The sequence below is a fragment of the Eschrichtius robustus genome, chromosome 5 (genome assembly GCF_028021215.1).
Source record: "Eschrichtius robustus isolate mEscRob2 chromosome 5, mEscRob2.pri, whole genome shotgun sequence".
Classification (NCBI taxonomy): Eukaryota; Metazoa; Chordata; class Mammalia; order Artiodactyla; family Eschrichtiidae; genus Eschrichtius; species Eschrichtius robustus.
Genome location: NC_090828.1, coordinates 32,726,388 through 32,748,340, shown reverse-complemented (window position 1 = coordinate 32,748,340; position 21,953 = coordinate 32,726,388). Strand labels below are relative to the sequence as shown.

At 35.9% G+C, this 21,953-nt stretch overlaps 1 protein-coding gene across 8 annotated transcripts in view; it reads left to right on the top strand.

Annotated features, from left to right (window-relative positions):
- ABI2 (abl interactor 2) overlaps positions 1–21,953 on the top strand; it is a 100,284-nt gene that overhangs the window by 50,743 nt on the left and 27,588 nt on the right. For 6 of the 8 annotated variants that reach the window (XM_068544623.1, XM_068544621.1, XM_068544627.1 and 3 more), the window contains exons 4-7: positions 6,712–6,809; positions 10,051–10,197; positions 10,935–11,059; positions 17,119–17,277. In XM_068544623.1, the coding sequence (XP_068400724.1) occupies positions 6,712–6,809; positions 10,051–10,197; positions 10,935–11,059; positions 17,119–17,277 (529 nt within the window). The remainder of the gene's footprint in view (positions 1–6,711; positions 6,810–10,050; positions 10,198–10,934; positions 11,060–17,118; positions 17,278–21,953) is intronic. The other 2 variants (XM_068544624.1, XM_068544622.1) reach the window with 1 other exon arrangement.

Genomic DNA, 21,953 nt, shown 5'->3' with positions numbered 1-21,953 from the left:
GTGTAATAGCCTTTTTATTCTATAAATGGTGTGCTTTATTATATACCTTGTGGCCACTATGTCATTATCTCTTGACTCTTAATCACTCTTAAAAAAATTGAAAATTGGAAAATATTCAGTGTTTTGGGTGTTTTTTAAGTTGCAGTATCATGTATTTTGCAAAAAACAAAATTAGTCTTTTTATTCAAATTGCTATATAAATTATATATTTCAGTATAAACTCACTTTAAGAGGTTTTCAAGCCGAGTATTATATGCAAAACATCAAAAGCTCATGATAGTGTTTAACAAAATACAAGTTAAGAATTAAAGATATCTCCTTTTCTTACTTGTTTCAGTAACATTTTAGTATTTTGGTGGGAAAAATGGGAAAAGACATTCAAGAATAATCAAGAAACCTGTCAGATAGAATGGTACTAAAATTATTGTCACCAAACTGATCATGCATTTCATTTTTGTTCTTTTTTTCTTAGCTGAATTCTATAATTCCTTTTCAAATATGTATTCTTACCATATACCCTGTTGTTTGCCATGTCTTCAGTGTAGAAAGTGATAACAAGAAGACAACATGACTGAGATCTGAATCATTAACTAGCTACTAACCATGGCCACAGAAAGTTAACAGATCATGGTAGAGAGATGTGACTGGAGGAGCCCAGGCAGATGTACTTCATGTGTACATAAAGTATATTGGAGTGTTGACTCCAAGCCCTCAGTCTCGGTGAGTGAGGAGATTCCTTCGCATAAAATAGGTAGAATTAGACCAAAAGCTGTCTTTGTGGCTACCTTGGCTTTTTTCCCTTAAAGTCTGTATTCAGATTTTGGCTATTGATACATTAACCTCCAAAGTGATAGAAGTGCACAGAAAGATTAACTAAAGGAAAGACAAAAAAAAAATGGACCAATTCTTTCCCCTTAAAGTTTAGACCAGCTTGCCTAAGGAACTATCCCTAGCTCATTTCTTCCAAACCCTACCAGGATTCCTTCTTGATCTTTCTGGGTTCAGGATCTGTTCTGTGTGAGAGGCCAGAGTGAGTGGGAAATGAGAGCTTCCAAGAAAGAAAGATCTAATAAGGGAACATCACACTTGGATAAGATTCCTTAACATCTTTGCTCTTTGCACCAAAAAAGCTCCACTCCTGAGTACTGTGGCTCTATGTAGTTGTTTCTACTATATTGGGATGGGGTTGACAGGGTGAGAAGTATGTACCCTGAGGTCATCCTAGAAGCTAGAATGTGCCAGTCCTCTGTCTCTTTCTTCTTATCTTTCTTTCTGAGTATGTCTGTCGTCTCTATAAACTTGTGGCACATAGTTAATAATTTTGGGTGAACCAAAACAAAGTAGAGTGGAAAAAATATTCAGCATATAGCAAATCATTACTCTTTTTAATGTTGATGGGAAAAAATGAATTGCTTTAGAAGGTTGATTAATGGAATAATTGAATATATTAAGATAGAAAATAGAATTTAAAAATGTAAAAGTTGGAAGGGACTGCAGATAGTAAACTAGTCCACTGGTTTTCCAGCTGAGTTTTTTGGAGACCTGTGGAGTATATCAGGTGCCCTGGAAGTCTCCTGATATTTGATTTCCTCCTCAGCTCATTATGAGCTCTGTCTTTGCTCCCATTGTTGTCAGACTTGATGCCTTTCAGATATACTCTAAACAAATATCATACTTTGGGACAAGACACATGGGATTTGACTCAGAAGAGACCTCATGCTTAAAAGTTGAATTTTTAACCTTTTATACAGCATGTCCTGGTTGTGTTTAATGGTTCTTTTCATCTAAAATTTGGATTAATTTTCAGTCAAATGAGAAGTTGTAGAGTTTAATTTATAAGACCTTTGAAAACAACGTGGTGATATTTTTAAAGAAAAAGGCATAAAAAGCCGATGGATAGAATGCCATATTGGAGGGGTTTTAATATGTACCTGAGGCCATATAAAAGTGGAATGTACCTTGAACTGGGGTACCCTTTCCCCACTCTTTATTTTAGTAAAAGAGTTTTAAGACCTTGTTACTGATGTGTTTGAAACAGATATTTCTGTTGAAAGTTTAAAGTTGTCACTAATGAAGCTAAGCTTAAGTGCTTTTAAAATAAGTGTATTTACTTTAATGCAAAAAAAATGAAGACTTCTGATCTGTTTCTGTAGTATTTATTTCAGATGAACATTGTACAAGCAGATCCTTAAAAATTAATGAGGAGGGGTTAGGAGTTTCTTTTACAGTTAACACATTAAGAATACAACACTTCTGACAGTTTTGCTTGGGATCTTGAAGATCCATAACTTTATGTAAAAAATGGGTAACCTTTTCACTTTGCATGTGATCTTGTGTGTGTCATTCCCTACAGTACAGAAGGATGATAAATTGCCTCTCACATTTCTAGCTCTCGGGCACAGCTGAGGGTTCATTGTTAAGCATTTATTTGATACAACACTTGGAAGAAAAACTCCACAATGACAGCAACTTTTGGAAGACTCATCTGGGTTTGCCTATCAGTTCCGGACTTGAGCCACCAATTCTATCTTGTCAGAAGCCAGTTGTTGGAAACTATTTTCAGAATCAAGCAGAAGTTTGTCCATCTTTATTCCTCTTTTCTTCTTCTTACTTTCTTTCTCTGTTCTTCCCCCCTTACTCCTAATCTCTTATTCCCTTATCTCTGTGTTAGATTATTTTAGGACTTTTGGCACCTTAGGCTTTTTGTCTTTCTAACTCTCTTACTAAAAATTTTACATCTCTCCTGAAGTCATACTCTAATTCCTGATTTCAGCTTTGATCTCCTTCAGAGGATCTCCTGGTCCTTTTCCTGCTGGCTCTGAGAATTGAAGTAGGAACATATATCCTCTGAGGAGAGGGGTAAAGATCTCTAGGAAGCCAGAAAATTAGGCACTGGATGGAACTAATGGGGAACGATACTGGGCATTGAACGAAAGCCTAGAGGTGCTTGACCACAGCTGCTGCCCATTCTCACTACGCCACATCCAGACACAACCCATACGTACTACTCCTCTTCTCTTAGTATATTTAAATCTTGCTCTTTTTAAGACTTGTTAACAATCCAGCTCAGATTTTTCTCTATGAAACCTTCTGTAGCTATTTCGTCTTACATTGATACTTCTTTTTTGGAGATTTCTATATAATTTGTAGATACTACTTTTTGTTTTAAACATGCGAGTCTTAGTTATTCTAAAATAAGTTCCTTAAAAGCAGAGAAATCATTTTACAGACCTTTGTCTTCTTTTATTTTTCATATTCTTTTACCCTTGTGCCTAGTAGTCTGGTGGTAGGTGGTTTAAATGAGGGATATACCACAGATATCATTTTAGAATGTGTCTGCCACTGTTAAGTTGCAGCAGGTCATCTATTCGTGGGAGATTTCTTCATAGCAGAGGTCATGTGCTTTGTGAACTAGAGATACCTGGCTGGCCAGCTTTATAAAAAATACTGGAGTTCACAGGGTACTGGAAATCACTAAGATGTGTAATGAGTGTTATATATGAAATACCTGATACTATATATATATCAGTGTTCAAGGAGGGTATTGCATTTACCAACAAAGGGTAGAGCAGGAAAGATAGGAGCACTTTAGAAGCAGTAATAAGGTATAATAATTGGCCCGATGGTTGGTTCTCGTTGTAGTGATCTCCAAAGTCTGGGAGAGCAGACCACTCTGGTCATAAAGGAACTGCTCTTACTCTCGGTATTATCTGCATTTCTTAGTCCAGGCCAGTGGGAAACTATCTGAGCTGTGATCATGCATTAACCTTCATCGCCTAAATGAAGTATTTCTTCGGTTTTGAGAGTTTCATTCTGGCAGGAAAAAAAAGGGACCTTTCCTGCTCTTTCTCCATGTGCCTAATACCTGCTTCACTCAGCTCTCAATGATGACTTTTTCCTTTGTGGCATCAAAAAATACCCACATTAATTGAATTATTGTTGGAATCAGCCACCAAAGTTTCATTGCAATTCCCAAGTAAAACTTTGAAAAGTATCATGGGCACTCCTATTCATGATTCAGGACCACTAACTACACGTTTATGTGCCAGATGATAGTTTTGCCTGTGTGTGTTACATTTTATAAAGCTTCATGTGGAATTGCTATTATGGAGTGGGTGCAGTGTTGCTTTATCCTGAGTTTGTGGTATGTCCTCTCTCTCTAGTTCAGTTCCCCTTCACCACACTCACAATTCAGTCATGTGTTTTGCTCCTTTTCAGGAGGCGTTGTGTCCCCCTGTAACTTCCCTCAAAGTAGTTTTTAGAACCATGATGGCTATCCAGTAAGTAATTTTTTACCAAATTATTTTAGATGTGAAATACAGTTTCTTAACTTTTATCATAGGTGAGATCTATATTATAATTAAGTTTTGTTTGGCAGTCATTCCTGTTCTTTTCCCTTTTCCTCAAATTAGATGGCAGTATGTATATTCTGCATAGCATATTCATTGTTTTACTTAGCGTAGAGACATTTTTCACAAGGAAAGCTACCTTGAAGAAATATTGAATACTCTTAGCTTAATACAGAAGTAGTACAGCATCAGTGAAGTATAAAATTATAGATTAGTCGGACATTCCACAGGGACTCTGGTTTCTTAAGTGAATTAAGGTACTCATGCAAACCCCATTAACCAAACAAATAGAACCATTTGATGATTCTACAGATCATAAAATGTATCAAGTTTTATGTATAGAAATGTCCACCAGATTTTAATTTATAGATTATTTATTTTATATTATTTTTTTGGTAGATTAAAAGACTTATAGAGAAGATACTGCAATTTAAACAAAACACCTTACATACCAAAACCTTAAACAAATCAAAGTTGGAAAGCTGTTTTCAAGTATTTCAGCTATTCCATGTATAGAATAAAATTCTGTTTTACTCTTTTTCTGTCCCTGCTCCTCTTCCTTCCTGTTTCTAGCAAATCGATGTAGTTTAGTGTTTGGCTCACCTACTTCTCCTTCATCACTTAAAGTGACTTTGGGTTTTATGTTGTTTAAGGTTGAGCTTAAAGGACTTTGGTTACTACTTTTAAAAATCTTCTGGTATCATAAATTAAGATATACAGTTTTAAAAGCTATTGGTTATTTGTCATATTACTCCTAAAATTTTCCCAAATGTGGATTAATTTTTTTTAAAACTTCTGACATTTTCATTTTAAGATACAATTATACCCTCTGTTTATTAATGAGGGGGAGAGCAAGGATAAGTTAATCTTTATTCTTCCTTGATAACCAGTTTGTTTTGTATTTGTTGTTTAAAAGCAATAACAAAAGGATTACAGATGAATGCTTAACTTTAAAAATATTGATATTTCAAAGGTATCATTTGTCATTAAAGATTGTTTTAACATCACACACAACTTGTTCACTGGGCTATTCATTTGAAGAGTTTGTTTCTTGATATATTATTTCTTGCCTATTCAGATAACAAGTAGTATTTTAGGATTTTTAAAGATTCCATTTAAGCCAGAGTTAATTTTGTCAGCCTCAATACTCTGTATATAATTATGATTTTTTTGCTTAAAATTTAAATTTTAAATTACAATTATAAGTGTATTCTGATTTCAAAAGTCTTGCAGTTTCATTTCATAAGTATAATTTGAATACTGGACGTATTCTTATTAGAAAAGTTAAGATCCTTTTTTGAAGTGTTTGGCAATCCAGAATATTAGGGGCTTAAAATAGGGTCAGGTATGAACATATGTGGTGAACATTATTAATTCTAACCAATTGGTAATCTCAAACAACTTGAGATTGCATTTGATCTATATTTGTGCATGACTTCTCTTAACTCTTTAAGGTACCCAGATTCCTAGGGGTTTCTGTGTAAGTGCTGACTTTCTCCTTTGGTGGCATCCATGGTTCCCAAATCACCCAACTTTCCCACACTTGCATTTTCAGTTGGGGATAGAATAGAGAGGAATCACGGCTTAGCTCTGAGTTAGGACTATGTTACATCTTTCCTATGCCTAAATTAATCTTCATTTTGGGCCTGAGTGGGTTTAATTCCCATTGGAACTAGGACATTGCCAGTGGCCATTGTACCACTCATAGTTGAATGGGATACCTCAGCCCTACCTTTCTGGTTCAGATGTTTAGGAACATGCCTTAACTTCTGGCAGTTTTCAGGTAGGTGATTCCTTCATAAGAGAACATTAAAGAAATCTGAATTGTAAGGCTGATCCAGAATTTAAAAAAATGGAATTTTCTCTGTATATGATATAACTTTATATTCTCTACTTACAATGGATCAAAACTAAAGTTGCATTTTTTGAGGGGGAAACATGTCTTTTGTTTTTTATGATAAACTTGCTATCTAAAAAACAAGGAATTGCTTAAAGGCATTATTGTCTGATTGAGTTACTCTTTATTAAAACTAAAGTTTTTATAGTTATCCTATTTGATTTCAGTTGAATGTAGTATCTTATGGTCTAACCAGTGATCTGTTGGTGTGATGGCCTAATGGCAAATAAAGTCTTTGCATACAACTTTATAATCATTTGAAAATCTCACGTTAGGAAGAGTCCTTTGAGTACAACTGTAGAATGATAGTAGAGTAGAAATTGCATATGAAATGCATGGCCTCTAATTTTTTTTCCTATTTAAACCTTCCCCTCCTTTGTTAAATAGCATAATGTTATTTCCTCAAAGTGCCACTTTGTTTCACTGCATACAGGTTAAATTGATTTTTCCTCAAAATTTTTTTAGGTGAGTACCCAGAACATGAAGATGGGTGGGCTCCCGCGTACAACACCTCCAACTCAGAAACCCCCCAGTCCCCCTATGTCAGGGAAAGGGACTCTTGGGTGAGTATGTAACTAAGTAATAATTGAAAACCATTTCATGTAGTGCTGTGTGGAAACTAAACAATATATATGTTTAAACTATTTTTAAATATTTGAAAAGAGAACATTTTCTTCCTAGGATTATCTTTTTTGTGTGGAACTTTTCCAAAAGGAAAACATCTTTTATACTTTATACCTGGGAAACATCTTTATACTTTAAAAATATTTTGTTTAGAAATTATTTTTCTAATGCATTTTAAATTTTAGGTAAATCCTAACCTGAGTTCATGGCTCATTATAAATTACACTCTGATTCCTATTTTCAGAAAATTTTTAGTCTTTCGTATTATAGTTGACTTTTCTTATTCAAACTAGTCTTCTGAAGAAAATGCTGTGCATATTACAGAATTCTGTATATCTTGTGTTTTTATGAGAATACTGAGCTTTCATTCAGTCTACAGACTTGGGCTTTGGATTTGACTTTGGGAGAAATGGTCAGTTAATGGAAAAGCTTGACTTTTTTCCTCTATAGCATCTTAGTGTAAAAACTTGGTTTATCATGATCAAGATTTGTGATCAGGTGGGCATAATATCACCCAGAAGTCAGGTGACTAAAATCGTGTGGTCCAGCTCTGCTCCTGCTGTGTCGTGTTGCATAGTAAGCCTCTTAGCAGTTCAGTTTTTTCATCTGTAAAAGGGGGTAATTTGTCCTCTGTCAACTTTTCAGAGTCACTGTACCATGAATTGGATTTTTAAAAAATGTGTAAGACAAAATGCTTTGACTATCATTGGCTTTGTGATATATGCTTAAAAGTTTTTAATTGGCAATCTTGTTTTTTGGCCCCCTCACCAAAAAAAAAAAAAAAAAAGCAAAAAACAAAAAACTAACCAAACAAACAAAAACAAACAAAAAAACCCAGCAACCTAATCAAGCAAAGAAAGATAATGTTGGAGGAGGAATTATAGTTAGGAGAGTGTGAAACAAAAGAATAAAAATGATTTCCAGCCAGTAATAGGATGATTTTATTTGGGGTGGACAAAAAACAATTCTGCTTAGATTAGAGAGGAAAGAATCTAGTGGCTTAAATAAGATTTAAACTTCAGGGTAGAATGTAGATGATGTGGTAGGTTATAATTGTACAGGGTAAGAGTGGAGAATCCGGTCAAGAGGAAGTATTTGTTTTATTTTCCTGTGGAATGTCTATATTTCTATCATGTATAGTATCTAATGGATTTTATTAGGTTTTGAATCAAGATTGTTAGCAAGATAAGCCTAGTAAAATAAAATTTTCTGTTGCTCTCCAATTTTAAAGATTTACTCATACACTAGTATTTGTTTTCCTTGTGTATTAGCAAGGGCTCTGCAGGGTCCTCAGAGACCAGAGTGGCTGGGCACCACTAGCCACTTGATGGTCACAGCCTGGCTTTTTCACGGTCTTTGCCCAGCTACCGTGTTTTGTCCTCTGCCCCTAGTTTTTTACCTTGTTTTTTTTTATCATTGTCTTCACTGTATGGTTCTCAGCAAAGGTTTTTTTTTTTTCCTTGCATGAAACAGAACATTTTTGTTGTCTGGGAAAAATTGGAAATCAATCAGTTTCGTATTTTATGGTGTTTTATATTTACATCATAACTTCAGAGATGCCCAAACTGTGTTGTCTTTTATTTTATTTATTTTTTAAAATAAATTTATTTATTTATTTTTGGCTGTGTTGGGTCTTTGTTGCTGCACGCGGGCTTCCTCTAGTTGCGGCGAGTGGAGGCTACTCTTCGTTGCAGTGTGCGGGCTTCTCATTGCGGTGGCTTCTCTTGGTGCGGAGCATGGGCTCTAGGCGTGCGGGCTTCAGTAGTTGTGGCATGCGGGCTCAGTAGTTGTGGCTCACGGGCTCTAGGCACGCGGGCTCAGTTGTTGTGGTGCACGGGCTTAGTTGCTCTGCGGCATGTGGGATTTTCCCAGACCAGGGCTCGAACCCATGTCCCCTGCATTGGCAGGCAGATTCTTAACCACTGCGCCACCAGTGGTTAAGCCCCTTTTTTGTTATTTTAAATCCGAGGCCCTAACATTCCTTTTTCTTTCTTTGACCCAATATCTTGTCTAGTGCCTGTTATTTATTTTTAATAATGTGTATATTTGTTTATGCAAGAAGATTTTGAGCGTAGTAGACAGGGTCATTGCAGAGTAACCTCATCCAGAATCAATGAGCCAAAACTCGAGTGGTCCAGGAGAGCAGTATTTAAAGGAACCTTGGGAGCTTTTTGGGAAGTGAATTATTGAGAAATACATAAGTCAGGTGAGCAACATCATTTTAGGAAAAGAAAGCTCTTTAATTTTCACATCTTGAGATCCAGTTAAAGACCAGAATCTCATCTACACAATATCAGTTTCGTGTCAGTTGAGTATTTATCATTGTCATAAAGTTATTTGGAAACTTAAAGATGAGAACTAACTTAATAATTACTAGTGTTCCAGTGTGCATCCTATTTCCTGTCATATTTCCTTTCTTGCTCTTATCATTCTTTTCTTTTAAAAGGAAATTTTGAAAAAAAGAGGGAGATGTGCTAATGAAATCCAGTCTGTTTTGTACTTCAAATAAGGTAGAAAGACTTAGGTGATCTTTTTTTTCCTTCTCTCCCTTTTAAATGTTGAACTGTGAAGAGGGTAAGAGGTAAGAGCAATCAAGGTGAAAGCTGAAGGAGGATGTGAAGTGAGAATGGAAGGAGATGAGATTAAATTATATATTTCTGTGTGTGGATGTGGTTTTATTTCTGTACCTTATAGAAAGGGAAGTGAATTGTTAGGGTTGCTATTGATCATCAGCGTGGGGGTTGTGGAGCCATGTTCTAGATTGATTTACCCTATCTGAGTATTTTTGGTTAGGGAGAGAGGGGTGAGGAGGATAATTAGTGCATTTATGCAGTGCAGTTGGGGAAATTTGACATGGCACTAAAATAATTTGAACTCATCTAAGAAGGGAGTCTGGGAAACATTGGCTTACCTGGTAGTAGAATCTTCATGCTCTCAGAATGAATGAACAAAATCGCATTAGCATAGGGAAATGAAGTTGGAGACTAAAATACAACAATATGCATCAAAACCCTAATGGTGGGGAAGTGATACTTAAGGGAAGACTGAAATTGGTAGCTGGGTTTTATTAAAACACGTTCTACTACCTCCGAGTGCAAACTGTATTTCACTACTGGCAGCTCTGAATTGATTGTGCCGAAACTTGCTAATCACACAATACATACGCTCTTCTTTTTGTAGGCGGCACTCCCCCTATCGCACACTGGAGCCAGTGCGCCCTCCAGTGGTACCAAATGATTACGTACCTAGCCCAGCCCGTACTATGGCTCCCTCGCAGCAGAGCCCTGTGAGGACAGCTTCTGTGAATCAAAGAAATCGAACTTACAGGTATTTTCTCTACCTCAGCGCAAAATGTGATGGTCATAGTACCATAATTTGTTTAGCTAACTTCAGTTAAATCTCTCTCATTTTCCAAGCACTGAGTTCTTTTCCTCACTCTGCTCCCCCAAACCTCATCTGATCCCACCTCTCTCTTCTCATGTTCTGATGCCACTTTGAGCAGCCAGGAAGTTGAAAGAGAACAGACATCTCAAAGTGCAAATTTCTCTGCAAGATGAATAGTTATTGTTGACCTGAAAAAAATGATTGACCAGATGTAGGAAATTTCAAGTTGTTTTTTGGTGGAACTTTACAGATGAAAAACTATATGCAATAAAACATTAATATGGGATAGTGTATCATGATATCATTACAAATAAAATTAATCAATAATTTGTTTAGGAAAACTGTTTTTATTATAAAAGAGGTTTCTTCAGGCGGCCATTAAACTGGAATAAAAGAAAGTAATATTATTATTTATGTGTCAAGCCCCATGATTTATCACTATGTTTATGGAGAATTTTTTTTCTTTCTCAGTTTCTTTAATACATGCTTATTAAAAGGTAGCCAAAACAAGTTTCTTGAACTCAGCTTTTTTCCTTACTTTATTAAGAAATTCATCTTTGAAGTGGAGGGCTTTTGAATTATCATTTTGTAGCTATATTCGTTTCAGAAAATTTTGGAAAATGCTGGCGGTATCTTGCTGTATATCAATACTCATGTTTTGGTGGCCCCTATTTCTTTAGCAGCAGCGGGAGTAGCGGAGGAAGCCACCCTAGTAGTCGGAGCAGCAGTCGGGAGAACAGTGGAAGTGGGAGTGTGGGGGTCCCCATTGCTGTCCCTACTCCTTCTCCTCCCAGTGTCTTTCCAGGTAAAACATGAATTGTGCTTCATCTTCACCTTGCTGAGTGTGGATTCAATTTCTGATTTAATTACACTGGGCTTTCTTCATAATCAGGGTATTTTTCCCTCGAAGACTCTGTAAATGCTGAAAAACCTTTATGCGTTTGTTATTTTTAACCAAATGATTTGTGAGTTTATGTTCACATACTTCTCTGTTATTTGGTTTTGTGTCTTTGGTGCTGTGGCGTAGTTGGTGCTTTGAGTTGAGGTTTCCCCGGAATGAGCTACATGTTTAATTCCAGCTGGTGTTATGACAGCGCGTGCCTTTGGGCACAGTGGTGTCTCAGTGTCAGAACCATATTGGTAGCAAAGGATTGGGCAGATATAATTTTGACAGTTCAGTCTCATGGACTCTGAGAACTTGATAGTCACTGAAATGCTACCCTCTTTTGTCTGAAACAGAAAAATGTACTTGTTTGATCTGAGGACACAAAGTTAAAATTCAGTTTTAAAAACATGACAGAAAAGACATAAGGATAGAACATTACATATTTAACTTACTTTTAATAACAAATAGATAATATCTTTTAAAAAATCATGAAAAAGAGGTATTTTTCTAAATTCTTTTTTTACCTGATAAGATATTTATGTCTGGAATATTTTTATTTTCTGATTTGTATACTTCAAAATGGAATACTGTCATTTTCTAGTGTGTTTTGTTTCCTTTTGTATACTATCAATATTTACAGAATGTTAAAAATAACAATATAAAGGGAGCACTTTTCTTCTAGAGTAGTGGCTATCAGGTAAAAAGGAATGCTTTTAATGAATTTAAAAACCTGTACATTACCCTTAGCATCTTGAATTATTTGCTGCAAACCTTAATAATCCTTTAACATAATAAGCTTCATTCTTTTTTTTTTTAACACTCTCTTCTATTCTTTGGTGATTGATGAGCACCGAGTATCTAACATTAAGTTCTCTAATGCCATTTCTAATCCTGCCTGATGGAACTGCCTCATTAATGCTGCCTCTTACTCCTCTTTCCCCTCAGCCCCTGCTGGCTCTGCTGGTACTCCTCCCCTTCCTGCTACTTCTGCATCTGCCCCTGCCCCTCTTCCTGCTACTGTCCCTCCCTCCACTGCCCCAGACACTGCCGCTGGGGGTGCCCAGACCCTGGCTGATGGCTTCACTTCTCCAGCTCCCCCTGTTGTTTCTTCCACTCCCCCTGCAGGTGAGTATTGGTTTATTCTTTGGCAGGCAGATCCACTTGTCTGGCTCTTCTCTTACTTGGAACTCTGGCTTTATGATTTTTTGTTTGTTTGTGGTTTGTATAGAAAAAAAAAATCTGAAGAATAATGTACTAACTAGAAAATGGCATGTGACCGAACAATAGAATTTCCTGAGGGGATCAGGGTAAGGTTTCTCATTTTTCTAGTAGAATAGCACAAATACACATTTTTTTAAAAATTTTATTTATTTATTTATTTATTTATTTATTTATGGCTGTGTTGGGTCTTCGTTTCTGTGCGAGGGCTTTCTCCAGTTGTGGCAAGCGGGGGCCACTCTTCATCGCGGTGCGCGGGCCTCTCACTATCGTGGCCTCTCTTGTTGCGGAGCACAGGCTCCAGACGCGCAGGCTCAGTAGTTGTGGCTCACGGGCCTAGTTGCTCCGCGGCATGTGGGATCTTCCCAGACCAGGGCTCGAACCCGTGTCCTCTGCATTAGCAGGCAGATTCTCAACCACTGCGCCACCAGGGAAGCCCTATACACATTTTTTATTGTTTGAATTTTATTTACTAGAGATTTGCAAATTTAGTATGGAGCTGTCTTCTCTACAGTTTTTTTTTTTTTTTTTGGCTGTGCCATTGGGCATGTGGGATCTTAGTTCCCTGATCAAGGATTGAACCCATGCCTCCTGCATTGGGAGCACAGAGTCTTAACCACTGGACCTCTGGGGAAGTCCCTTCTGTACAGTTTTGAGAAGTTGTCATTAGAAGTATTCGTTGTTACGGGTTATGTCATTACTAAAAAGGAAAGTCTATGACAATAATTTTAAGGTATATTTTATAGGAAATATTTGATATAACAGCTTGAAAGTACAAGTCTATTATAACAGGATTTGTTGCTTATTATAGCAGCCTGGAAACACATAGTCAGTGGGCTTTTTAAGGATTTCAAGTTTATTTGTAATTTAAGATTGACTGGTATTTTACTGTTTTAAAATTGCAACCTAAAGTTTGTTTTCATGGCTAAGGAGAAAAAGCCTCAATTGCTACAAAGTATATTTTCAAAGTTAATAGTGATGCTGGTTTAGTAAACAAGTTCTTATCTACTATAAAAATGTATGTGTTTGGACACACATCACCTTAGCTGGTTAATAAAGTACTTCATAGAATATATGTGCAGTGCTGCTGCTGTATCTAGGTGTTTACGTGTTTTAAAAGACATTTAAAAAATCCATGTTAATCCATTCATTTTGGATGGTGTTTTATGGCATAGCTTCTGTAACAGCACTTTTTAAGAAAAGCTTTCTGCAGTGGGTGTATGTAAACATGAGCTGTCCTTTGATCTATATACCACTCTGTTAGGCCACGCTAGCTAGTTAAATATAGAAATCTTGTTATGCTCCTGCATCAGTAGAGTAAGGAATACATCTTGAAATCAGTTGTAGGCCCAGAAAGGACAAATCACCCTCACCTAGAGTCAGCATTTTAGTAATTAAATTATAATTTAATAACAGGTGCTGGTTCCTAGTCTGCACTGAATCAACATTTGTTGTATGAGTGAATAATTACAGTTTTTTAACAAAAAGCAAAGTAAATGCCTTATTAACAACTTATATCAATATAATCTCTTTTATGTAGAGTCTTTGAATCACCCACCAAATACTTTTTTTTCTTTTCTTTTTATTAAGGTATAATTTACATACAGTAAAATTCACCCTTTCTAGTACGGACTAATGTGAGTTTTGACAAATGTATACAGTGATACAACCACAGCTACAGTCAAGGTATAGAACAGTCCTATCATCCCCAGATTTCCTCCATGCCCCCTTTGTAGGCAGTCCTGCCATTTCACTCATTTTACTCTTAGCCCCTGGCAACCTCTTGATCTGTTTTTTTTTTTCCCTCTAAAGTTTGCCTTTGTAATAATATCATAAATGGAAGCATATGTAACGTAACCTTTTGGGTCTGGCTTTTTGGCACAGTGCATTTGAGATTTATGCATTATTACATGTTTTGTTATTTTGTTCCTTTTTATTACTGAGTAGTGTTCTATTGAATGGATTTACCACAGTTTGTTTATCCCTTTCCCAATTGAGGGACATTTGGATTTATTTCCAGTTTTGGGTGATTATGAAAAAACTGCCAAATACATTCACACACAGACTTTTGTGTGAGCATAGGCTTTCATTTCATTTGGGTAAATACCTAGGGAGTAGGATTGCTGGGTTGTCTGGTAAGTGAATGCTTAACTTTATAAGAAATTGCATAATTGTTTTCCAAAGTGGTTGTATAATTTTGCATGCCCACCAGCAGTGTGTGAGACTTCCAGTTGCTCTGCGTACTTGTTAGCACATGGTATTGTCATTATATATATATACACACACACGCACACATATATATATGTATATTTAATTTAGCCATTCTCATAGGTGTATAATAGTTTCTCATGTGGTTTTGATTGACATTTCCCCAATGAATAATGATGTAGAACATCTTTTTCATGTACTCATTTGCCATCCTCTTTGGTGAAATGTCTGTTCAAATGTTTTTGCTTCCCCTCACACACCTTTTTAATTGGGTTGTTTTCTTATTGAGTTCTTTTATATTCTGAATATGCCTTTTATTAATTGTGTGATTTGCAAATATTTTCTTCCATTTTGTGACTTACCTTTTCATTCTCTTAATGGTGTCTTTTAAAGAGCAGAAGTTCTTTATTTTGATTTTCTCGTTCATTGCTCTTTTTTTTTTCTTTTTTGTTTTGGGGATTGTGCTTTTGGTGTTGTGTTTACAAACTCCTTATCTTACACAAGGTCACAAAAGATTTTTGTCTTGTTTTCTTCTAGAAGTTTTTAGTTTCAGGTTTTTATAGTTAGGTCTATGGTAATTAAACTATAGTTTTGTTTTTCAGCTCAAAGCAAAATAAATGCCTCATTAATGGTTTGAATAGAGTCTTTATTATGTAGTGTCTCTGGATCACTGATGGCTTATAACATGGGAGGTTTTAGACTGGATCTAACTATATAAAATTCATAATGGTGTTAATTATCAAAGTTTTTAACTTGATGATTCTAGGTTTGTATTAGGGTGTTACAGATTAATGCCTAAAATGCCAGTAATGTGTGATTCAAATGACAAAATATACCTTCTAAAAAATAGCTTATTAGTTTACATGCTTTTACATTTTTATCATGGCCATATAAACTTGACAGTGGATTATGTTTGAGCTTGACTACTCAAGATTTTTATACAACAGGATTGAGTTTTAGGTTTTGATACTGTCGTATGTATGAAGAGTAAATCCTATAGCAGCTCTTGAGTGCTTTTATAATATTCTTTATATGAGTATCCAGATGAATCCAAGTTTGATAAATTTAACAGTTCCTGAAGATCAGTTTTAGTCATGTAAAACCATTTTACAGTCATGGAAAAAAAGAAAAATTGTGTGTTTTTCTCTTTTCCCCTCTTCCCTTCCCTTCTTCCCTTGTCCTTTCTCCTCTCCTTTCCCCTCCTCTCCTCCTTTTCTTCCCCTCACCTTTCTCTTCCCTCCTCTTCTGTTTTCTTGCCTGCTCTCTCATGGGTGCTCTAGTACTTGGTCTGTCTGTACAGTAGGCCCTTAGCTAATGATTTTAAGTAGAAGTGGAGTCAAGATAAAATTTAGGAACTGGATTGAACTAGGCAATTGGATGGATTAGGAAAGAGTGTCTTCTGTTGGCATTGAAGTTGCTGTTGTTGTTGAAGTGCTCTCAGAGAGCAAAATGTATGAAATTGCTGATAAATATGAACACATTCAGGATGATACTAAAAATTAGATATTTTTGATACACTTTTTATATCTTAGCTTTTTTTCATAATTGTAAATTTGTTAAACTCTAATTTTAAGACAAAATAATCTAACTTTAGAGAAGGATATTTTTGATTGAAAAATGTGATTTGGAATTATGTCACTTGACCTTTTGCTGAAATATTTTATGATTTCCTTTAAACAAATTGGTTTGCTACCTTAAATTTATTACTATTATTATTTTTTTGGAATAAGACTGTGTGTCAAACATTTTTTTCTTTTGCTTTTCTAAACGTTATTCTTGTTGAGTTTAGTTTTCAGTGTTTAATTGCTGGTGTGTTTTGGGAGGAAGTGAGCCATAGATTTTATTTTATTTTATTATTATTTTTTTTCAAATTTGTTTATTTATTTGTTTTTATTTTTGACTGTGTTCGGTCTTCGTTGCTGTGCGTGGGCTTTCTCTAGTTGCAGCGAGCGGGGGCTGCTCTACATTGCAGTGCGTGGGCTTCTCATTGTCGTGGCTCCTCTTGTTGCAGAGCCACGGGCTCTAGGCACGCGGGCTTCAGTATTTGTGGCACGTGGGCTCAGTAGTTGTGGCTCGCGGGCTCTAGAGTGCAGGCTCAGTAGTTGTGGCGCGTGGGCTTAGTTGCTCCACGGCACGTATGTGGGATCTTCCCGGACCAGGGCTCGAACCCCTGTCCCCTGCATTGGCAGGAGGATTCTTAACCACTGCGCCACCAGGGAAGCCCCCCATAAATTTTAATTCTGATGATTTTGAAACCCTATCAAATTACTAATTTAATAAAATCATAATATTAATTAGTAATCTATTTAGATATAGCTTTTCCAAACCTAATCATAATTTTATTTACCTACTTTCCTGCTTTTGCACTTGGATATACTGTCAACTGAGCAATAACTGTCACCTTGCATTAATATTTGTCAGATGGCAATTAAATTAGCTAAATATTATTATTTTTAATAATCTTATTAAGATTCAGGCATTGTACCTAAAGTATTTCATTGTCTGAGATAATTTTCTTTTAGTGACAAATTTATGTTCTGTCCCTTTTCCAGGTCATCCTGTTCAGTTCTACAGCATGAATAGACCTGCCACTCGCCATACTCCCCCAACAATAGGGGGCTCTTTGCCCTATAGGCGCCCTCCTTCCATAACTTCACAAACAAGCCTTCAGAATCAGATGAACGGAGGACCTTTTTATAGCCAGAACCCAGGTTAGATTTTCTTTTGTGGTCTGTGGAATATATCTAATTAAAAATCTTCAATTACACAGAAAAAAACCTTTAATTGCAAATGACTAGTACATGGTAGGTGGTTAGTACTATTTGTTGAATGAGTGGAAGAATGAATACAAGGTGGCTAATACTGTATCTTCCAGTTCTTTTTTTAAAAATCAACATGGTTTCCATATAAAGTTGTAGAACTTAATTTTTTTGAATGGAATCTTTTTTAATGTGTTAGTGATTATTTGTTTTTTAAAATAATATTGTGCTGAACAGTATTTCCTTCTTATTTAATCAGATACCCTTGCTCTATGAATAGCAAATAATGAAAGTTGAGCATACATGAACAGAGTTTATAAGTGGCAAAGGAAAAGGGAAATGACATTTTTGAAGCTGCTTTATGGTGGGCAGTTACACTATCTTTTTCAATTCTCCTACCAAACCTATGATGGAAAAACTGGGACTTGGACAGATTGATCCAGATATAACAATCACCTTTTAGTTGCATCATGCATACAGAAGAACTAATCTGGCACATATTTAATACTAAACATAATCATTTGTTTTGCTTCTTCCCCAGAGAGGGTAAGAGCAAATATTATACTCTGTGACTACTGTGGACATGTTATGTGAACTTACTGTGTTTTTCTGGATTTTTGCCAAGAGGCCAGTAAGCCCATGTGTGATCACCTGTAATATTAGGGGACAGCCCATTCCATCTTGGATGAGCCCTGAATTGTATGGAGCTGAAATCTATCTACCTTTTGGTGAAACCTTGTTATATCCTTTGAAGTCTTGCAGAAGAAATTTCATCCTCCTCTTACATAAACAGAGCTTAAAGAATGCTTTTATATTTTTTATATCATTTGATTCTTATAATCATGTGATCGTTTTCATCTGTATTTTACAGGTGAGGAAACAGACTGAGGTGATAATCAAGTTAGGATTTGAATTTAGGTCATCTGACTCAAAGTTCCATGTTACTTCTGTTGTACTATCCTATCCTACCTACCTTCATATTAAAAAAAATCTTTCTCTTACCCTCCCAAGGGTAGGAGGATGGGGTGGAGGATGCCCACATTGTAATGTAAAGTGCATGAGAACCTGAGACCTTGTCAGTTTTTTAATCTGTTATATCCTGGGAATAGTGCTCAGTAACTACTTGTTGAATGTGAAGTGAATCTCTTGTTACTTTATTCAGATCCCCTCATTGTTTTGGGTCCTTCTTGTAAATTAAATGCCATAAATGACTATATAGTCTAACCAGTGCACACTGAAGTGTGATTACCATCTGCCTTAGTTGAAATAGACTTCTTTTTTAAAAAATTTACATTAGATTATTTATTTTTGAGAAATAATGCATGTGCATTTTTTTACCCAGCGATCACATTTTGAGTCTTAAAAAGGAGTAGTTTTTCTTTTCCTAGTAGTTAACTATGACCAAATTAAAATCTATAACCTTAAAATTCGAGGGGTTATTCTTCTCTTATTTGTTTTTAAATTGTGTTTTACTGAAGTATAGTTGATTTACAATGTTGTGTTGGTTTCAGGTGTACAGCAGAGTGATTCAGTTATACATATATCTATCTATCTATCTGTCTCACTGCTATCTTTGACCACACTCAATGATTTTGGGTGTGCCATTCTTTTTAACTCATTTTGAGCTCCATTTTGACAAATATGCCTGTCTTTTCTCACGTTCTACTTTTAAATCGTGTTCCAAACCCATATTTGTACAGGTGCTATTTTGTAGTTAAATGAATATTTTATTTTTAAATTTTAATTTGTTAGATATGGCCTGTTTCATAGCTCTGCTGAAGATAAGCTCTCTCCCTGACCCTCTTGGAAGTCTAGACAATTATTTCTTATGGCCCTTATGCCCTTCCTTACCCTTAAATAGAGTTTTGAAGAATGGTGTCAGTCCAAAATGGGCCAATTCTGTGATGGAGCTGAGAGGTGCTTTACTGTTACAGCTTGGGACCAAGTGTACATGATATTCAGAAAGTATATACAAGGATATTTCATGCTGTATACCTGTACATACCAAAATACTGGTCTTATGAGAAGAGAACCCTGATTAAAAATTCCACCTGTTGATGGAATTTATTTGAAGGCTATTTATTTAAATGTGTTTTAAGTACATATTTTAATACTTATTTGTAAATCTGATTTTAACATACTTGAAAGTATATGTTAATGTAGAAAAATAACCTACTCTAAGGAATGATGTTAATGAAAGTATTTTTCACACTCATGGGAAGTATAAAGTGAATTGAGATTTTTGGGCCTTCAGCATAATGTTTGAGGCAACTTAATTTGTTTTCATGTACTTCTCTCAATTAAGTTCTGCCTTTCTTCTCTGGGGATTTGGTAACTGTTTAAAGAGGGTGGCTACAACTTAGTTGAATAATCAGTGCTTTTTTCTAAACTAAAAAAAAATTTTAACTAAATTATGTTCTTTGAAAAGTTCTTCTTGCAACACTTAATGCTTTGTAAGCCAGTATTCTAAGGCTGTTCGATGCACTTTCATTTTATTTGCATTAGATTATTATGTAAGTCTCTTGTATTATGCCCACTGGTCTTAAAATGGTCCTTGTTTTTTCATATTTAAAATGAGAAAATTTGTTGTGCTTTCTCAAGTAGCTAACTCCCTGGTTTAACAGTGATCCCAGGTTTGTGTTTTATGAGCATATTTTTTGCAGCTGGAGGCTTGACATGGATTTGTGCTTCTGAGGAAGTGAGCTGACAGGCTGGGATTCATGTGACTGTAAATTCAGTGAGGTTTTCTGTGCGATGTAAATCTAACAGCACTGCTACTATATTGGGTTTGAGTTTGAAATGGCGTTTATAACATAGGAATTAAAATATGGAGCACCCGGTGCGTAGTGCCAAGTCCTAGGAGCACAGTAATTGTTTTCTAATGAGATTATTTCCGAAGCAAGTTAATGAAAGGAACACTTCATTCAGAACATAAAATGAATCCTATTTGGTTCTCATTGTTTCTTAATCTAATCCAGCCAAAGAAATAGGAATACTAGTTTATCATTCTTCTTGTCATCAGCAAGGAGTGTCATTGAAACAAACGGCTAATCACAAGTTTTAGCAGTTCTTACTTTCAATATAAATATGAAGCACCTTGGTGTGGTAAAGAAGAGTATACATATGTATTTGTACATGTACATTTACATACATTAACCTAGTTTGGTAAGTGTCTTAGTTTGGGCTGCTATAACAAAGTACCATAGACTGGGTAGCTTATAAACAGTAGAGATTTATTTCTCACAGTTCTGGAGGCTGAAAGTCAGAGATCAGCATGCCAGCATGGTTGAGTTCTGGTGAGAACCCTTTTGAGCTTGTAGACTGCTGTCTTGTTGTTGTATCCTCACATGGTGGAAAAAGAGAGAGAGAAAACTCTCCACGGTTTTTTTTTTTTTTTTTTTGGCAATGCCTTTTTAAAAAATTTAAATATAATTTTTAAAGGTTAATTTCCATTTTACAGTTATTACAAAATATTGGCTCTATTCCCCATGTTGTATAATATTGTACATCCTTGAGCCTGTCTTTCACCCACTGGTTTATACCTCCTACTCCCCCCCCGATCCATATTGCCCCCCTTCGCTGGTAACCACTAGTTTGTTTTCTATACGTATACTGTGAGCCTGCTTCTTTTTTGTTATATTCACTAGTTTGTTGTATTTTTTAGATTCCACATATAAGTGACATCATACAGTGTTTGTCTTTCTCTGTGTGACTCATTTCACTTAGCGTCATGCCCTCCAAGTCCATCCATGTTGCTGCACATGGCAAAATTTCGTTCTTTTTTATGGCTGAGTAGTATTCCATTGTGTGTGTGTACATCCTCTTAATCCATTCATCTGCTGATGTACACTTAGGTTGTTTCCATATCTTGGCAATTGTAAATACTGCTGCTGTGAACATTGGGGTGCATGTATCTTTTCAAATTATTGGGGTTTTTTTTCAGATATATACCCCTGAGTGGAATTGCTGGGTCATATGGTGGTTCTGTTTTTAGTTTTTTGAGAAACCCCAATACTGTTTTCCACAGTGGCTGCACCAATTTACATCCCCACCAACAGTGTATGAGGGTTCCCTTTTCTCCACATCCTCACCAGCATTTGTTATTTGTGTTCTTTTTGATGATAGCCATTCTGACAGGTGTGAGGTGATATCTCATTGTGGTTTTGATTTTTATTTCCCTGATGATTAGCCATGTTGAGCATCTTTTCATGTGTCTGTTGGCCATCTGCATTTCCTCTTTCGAAAAATGTCCTTTCAGTTCTTCTGTCCATTTTTTAATCGGGTTGTTTTTTTGATGTTGAGTTGTATGAGCTGTTTATATATGTTGGATATTATTTCCTTATTGGTCATATCATTTGCAAATATTTTCTCCCACTTAGTAGGTTGTCTTTTTGTTTTGTTTATGGTTTCCTTTGCTGTGCAAAAGCTTTTAAGTTTAATTAGGTCTCTGGAGTTCTTTTATAAGGGCACTAATTCCATTCATTCGGGCTCCACCCTCATGAGCTAATCACCTCCCAAAGGCCCCACCTCCTAATACCATCACATTGCAGGTTAGGATTTCATATGAATTTTGGGGGGATACAAACATTCAGTCCTTAACAGTAAGGAATCAGTAATGTGGGGTTTAA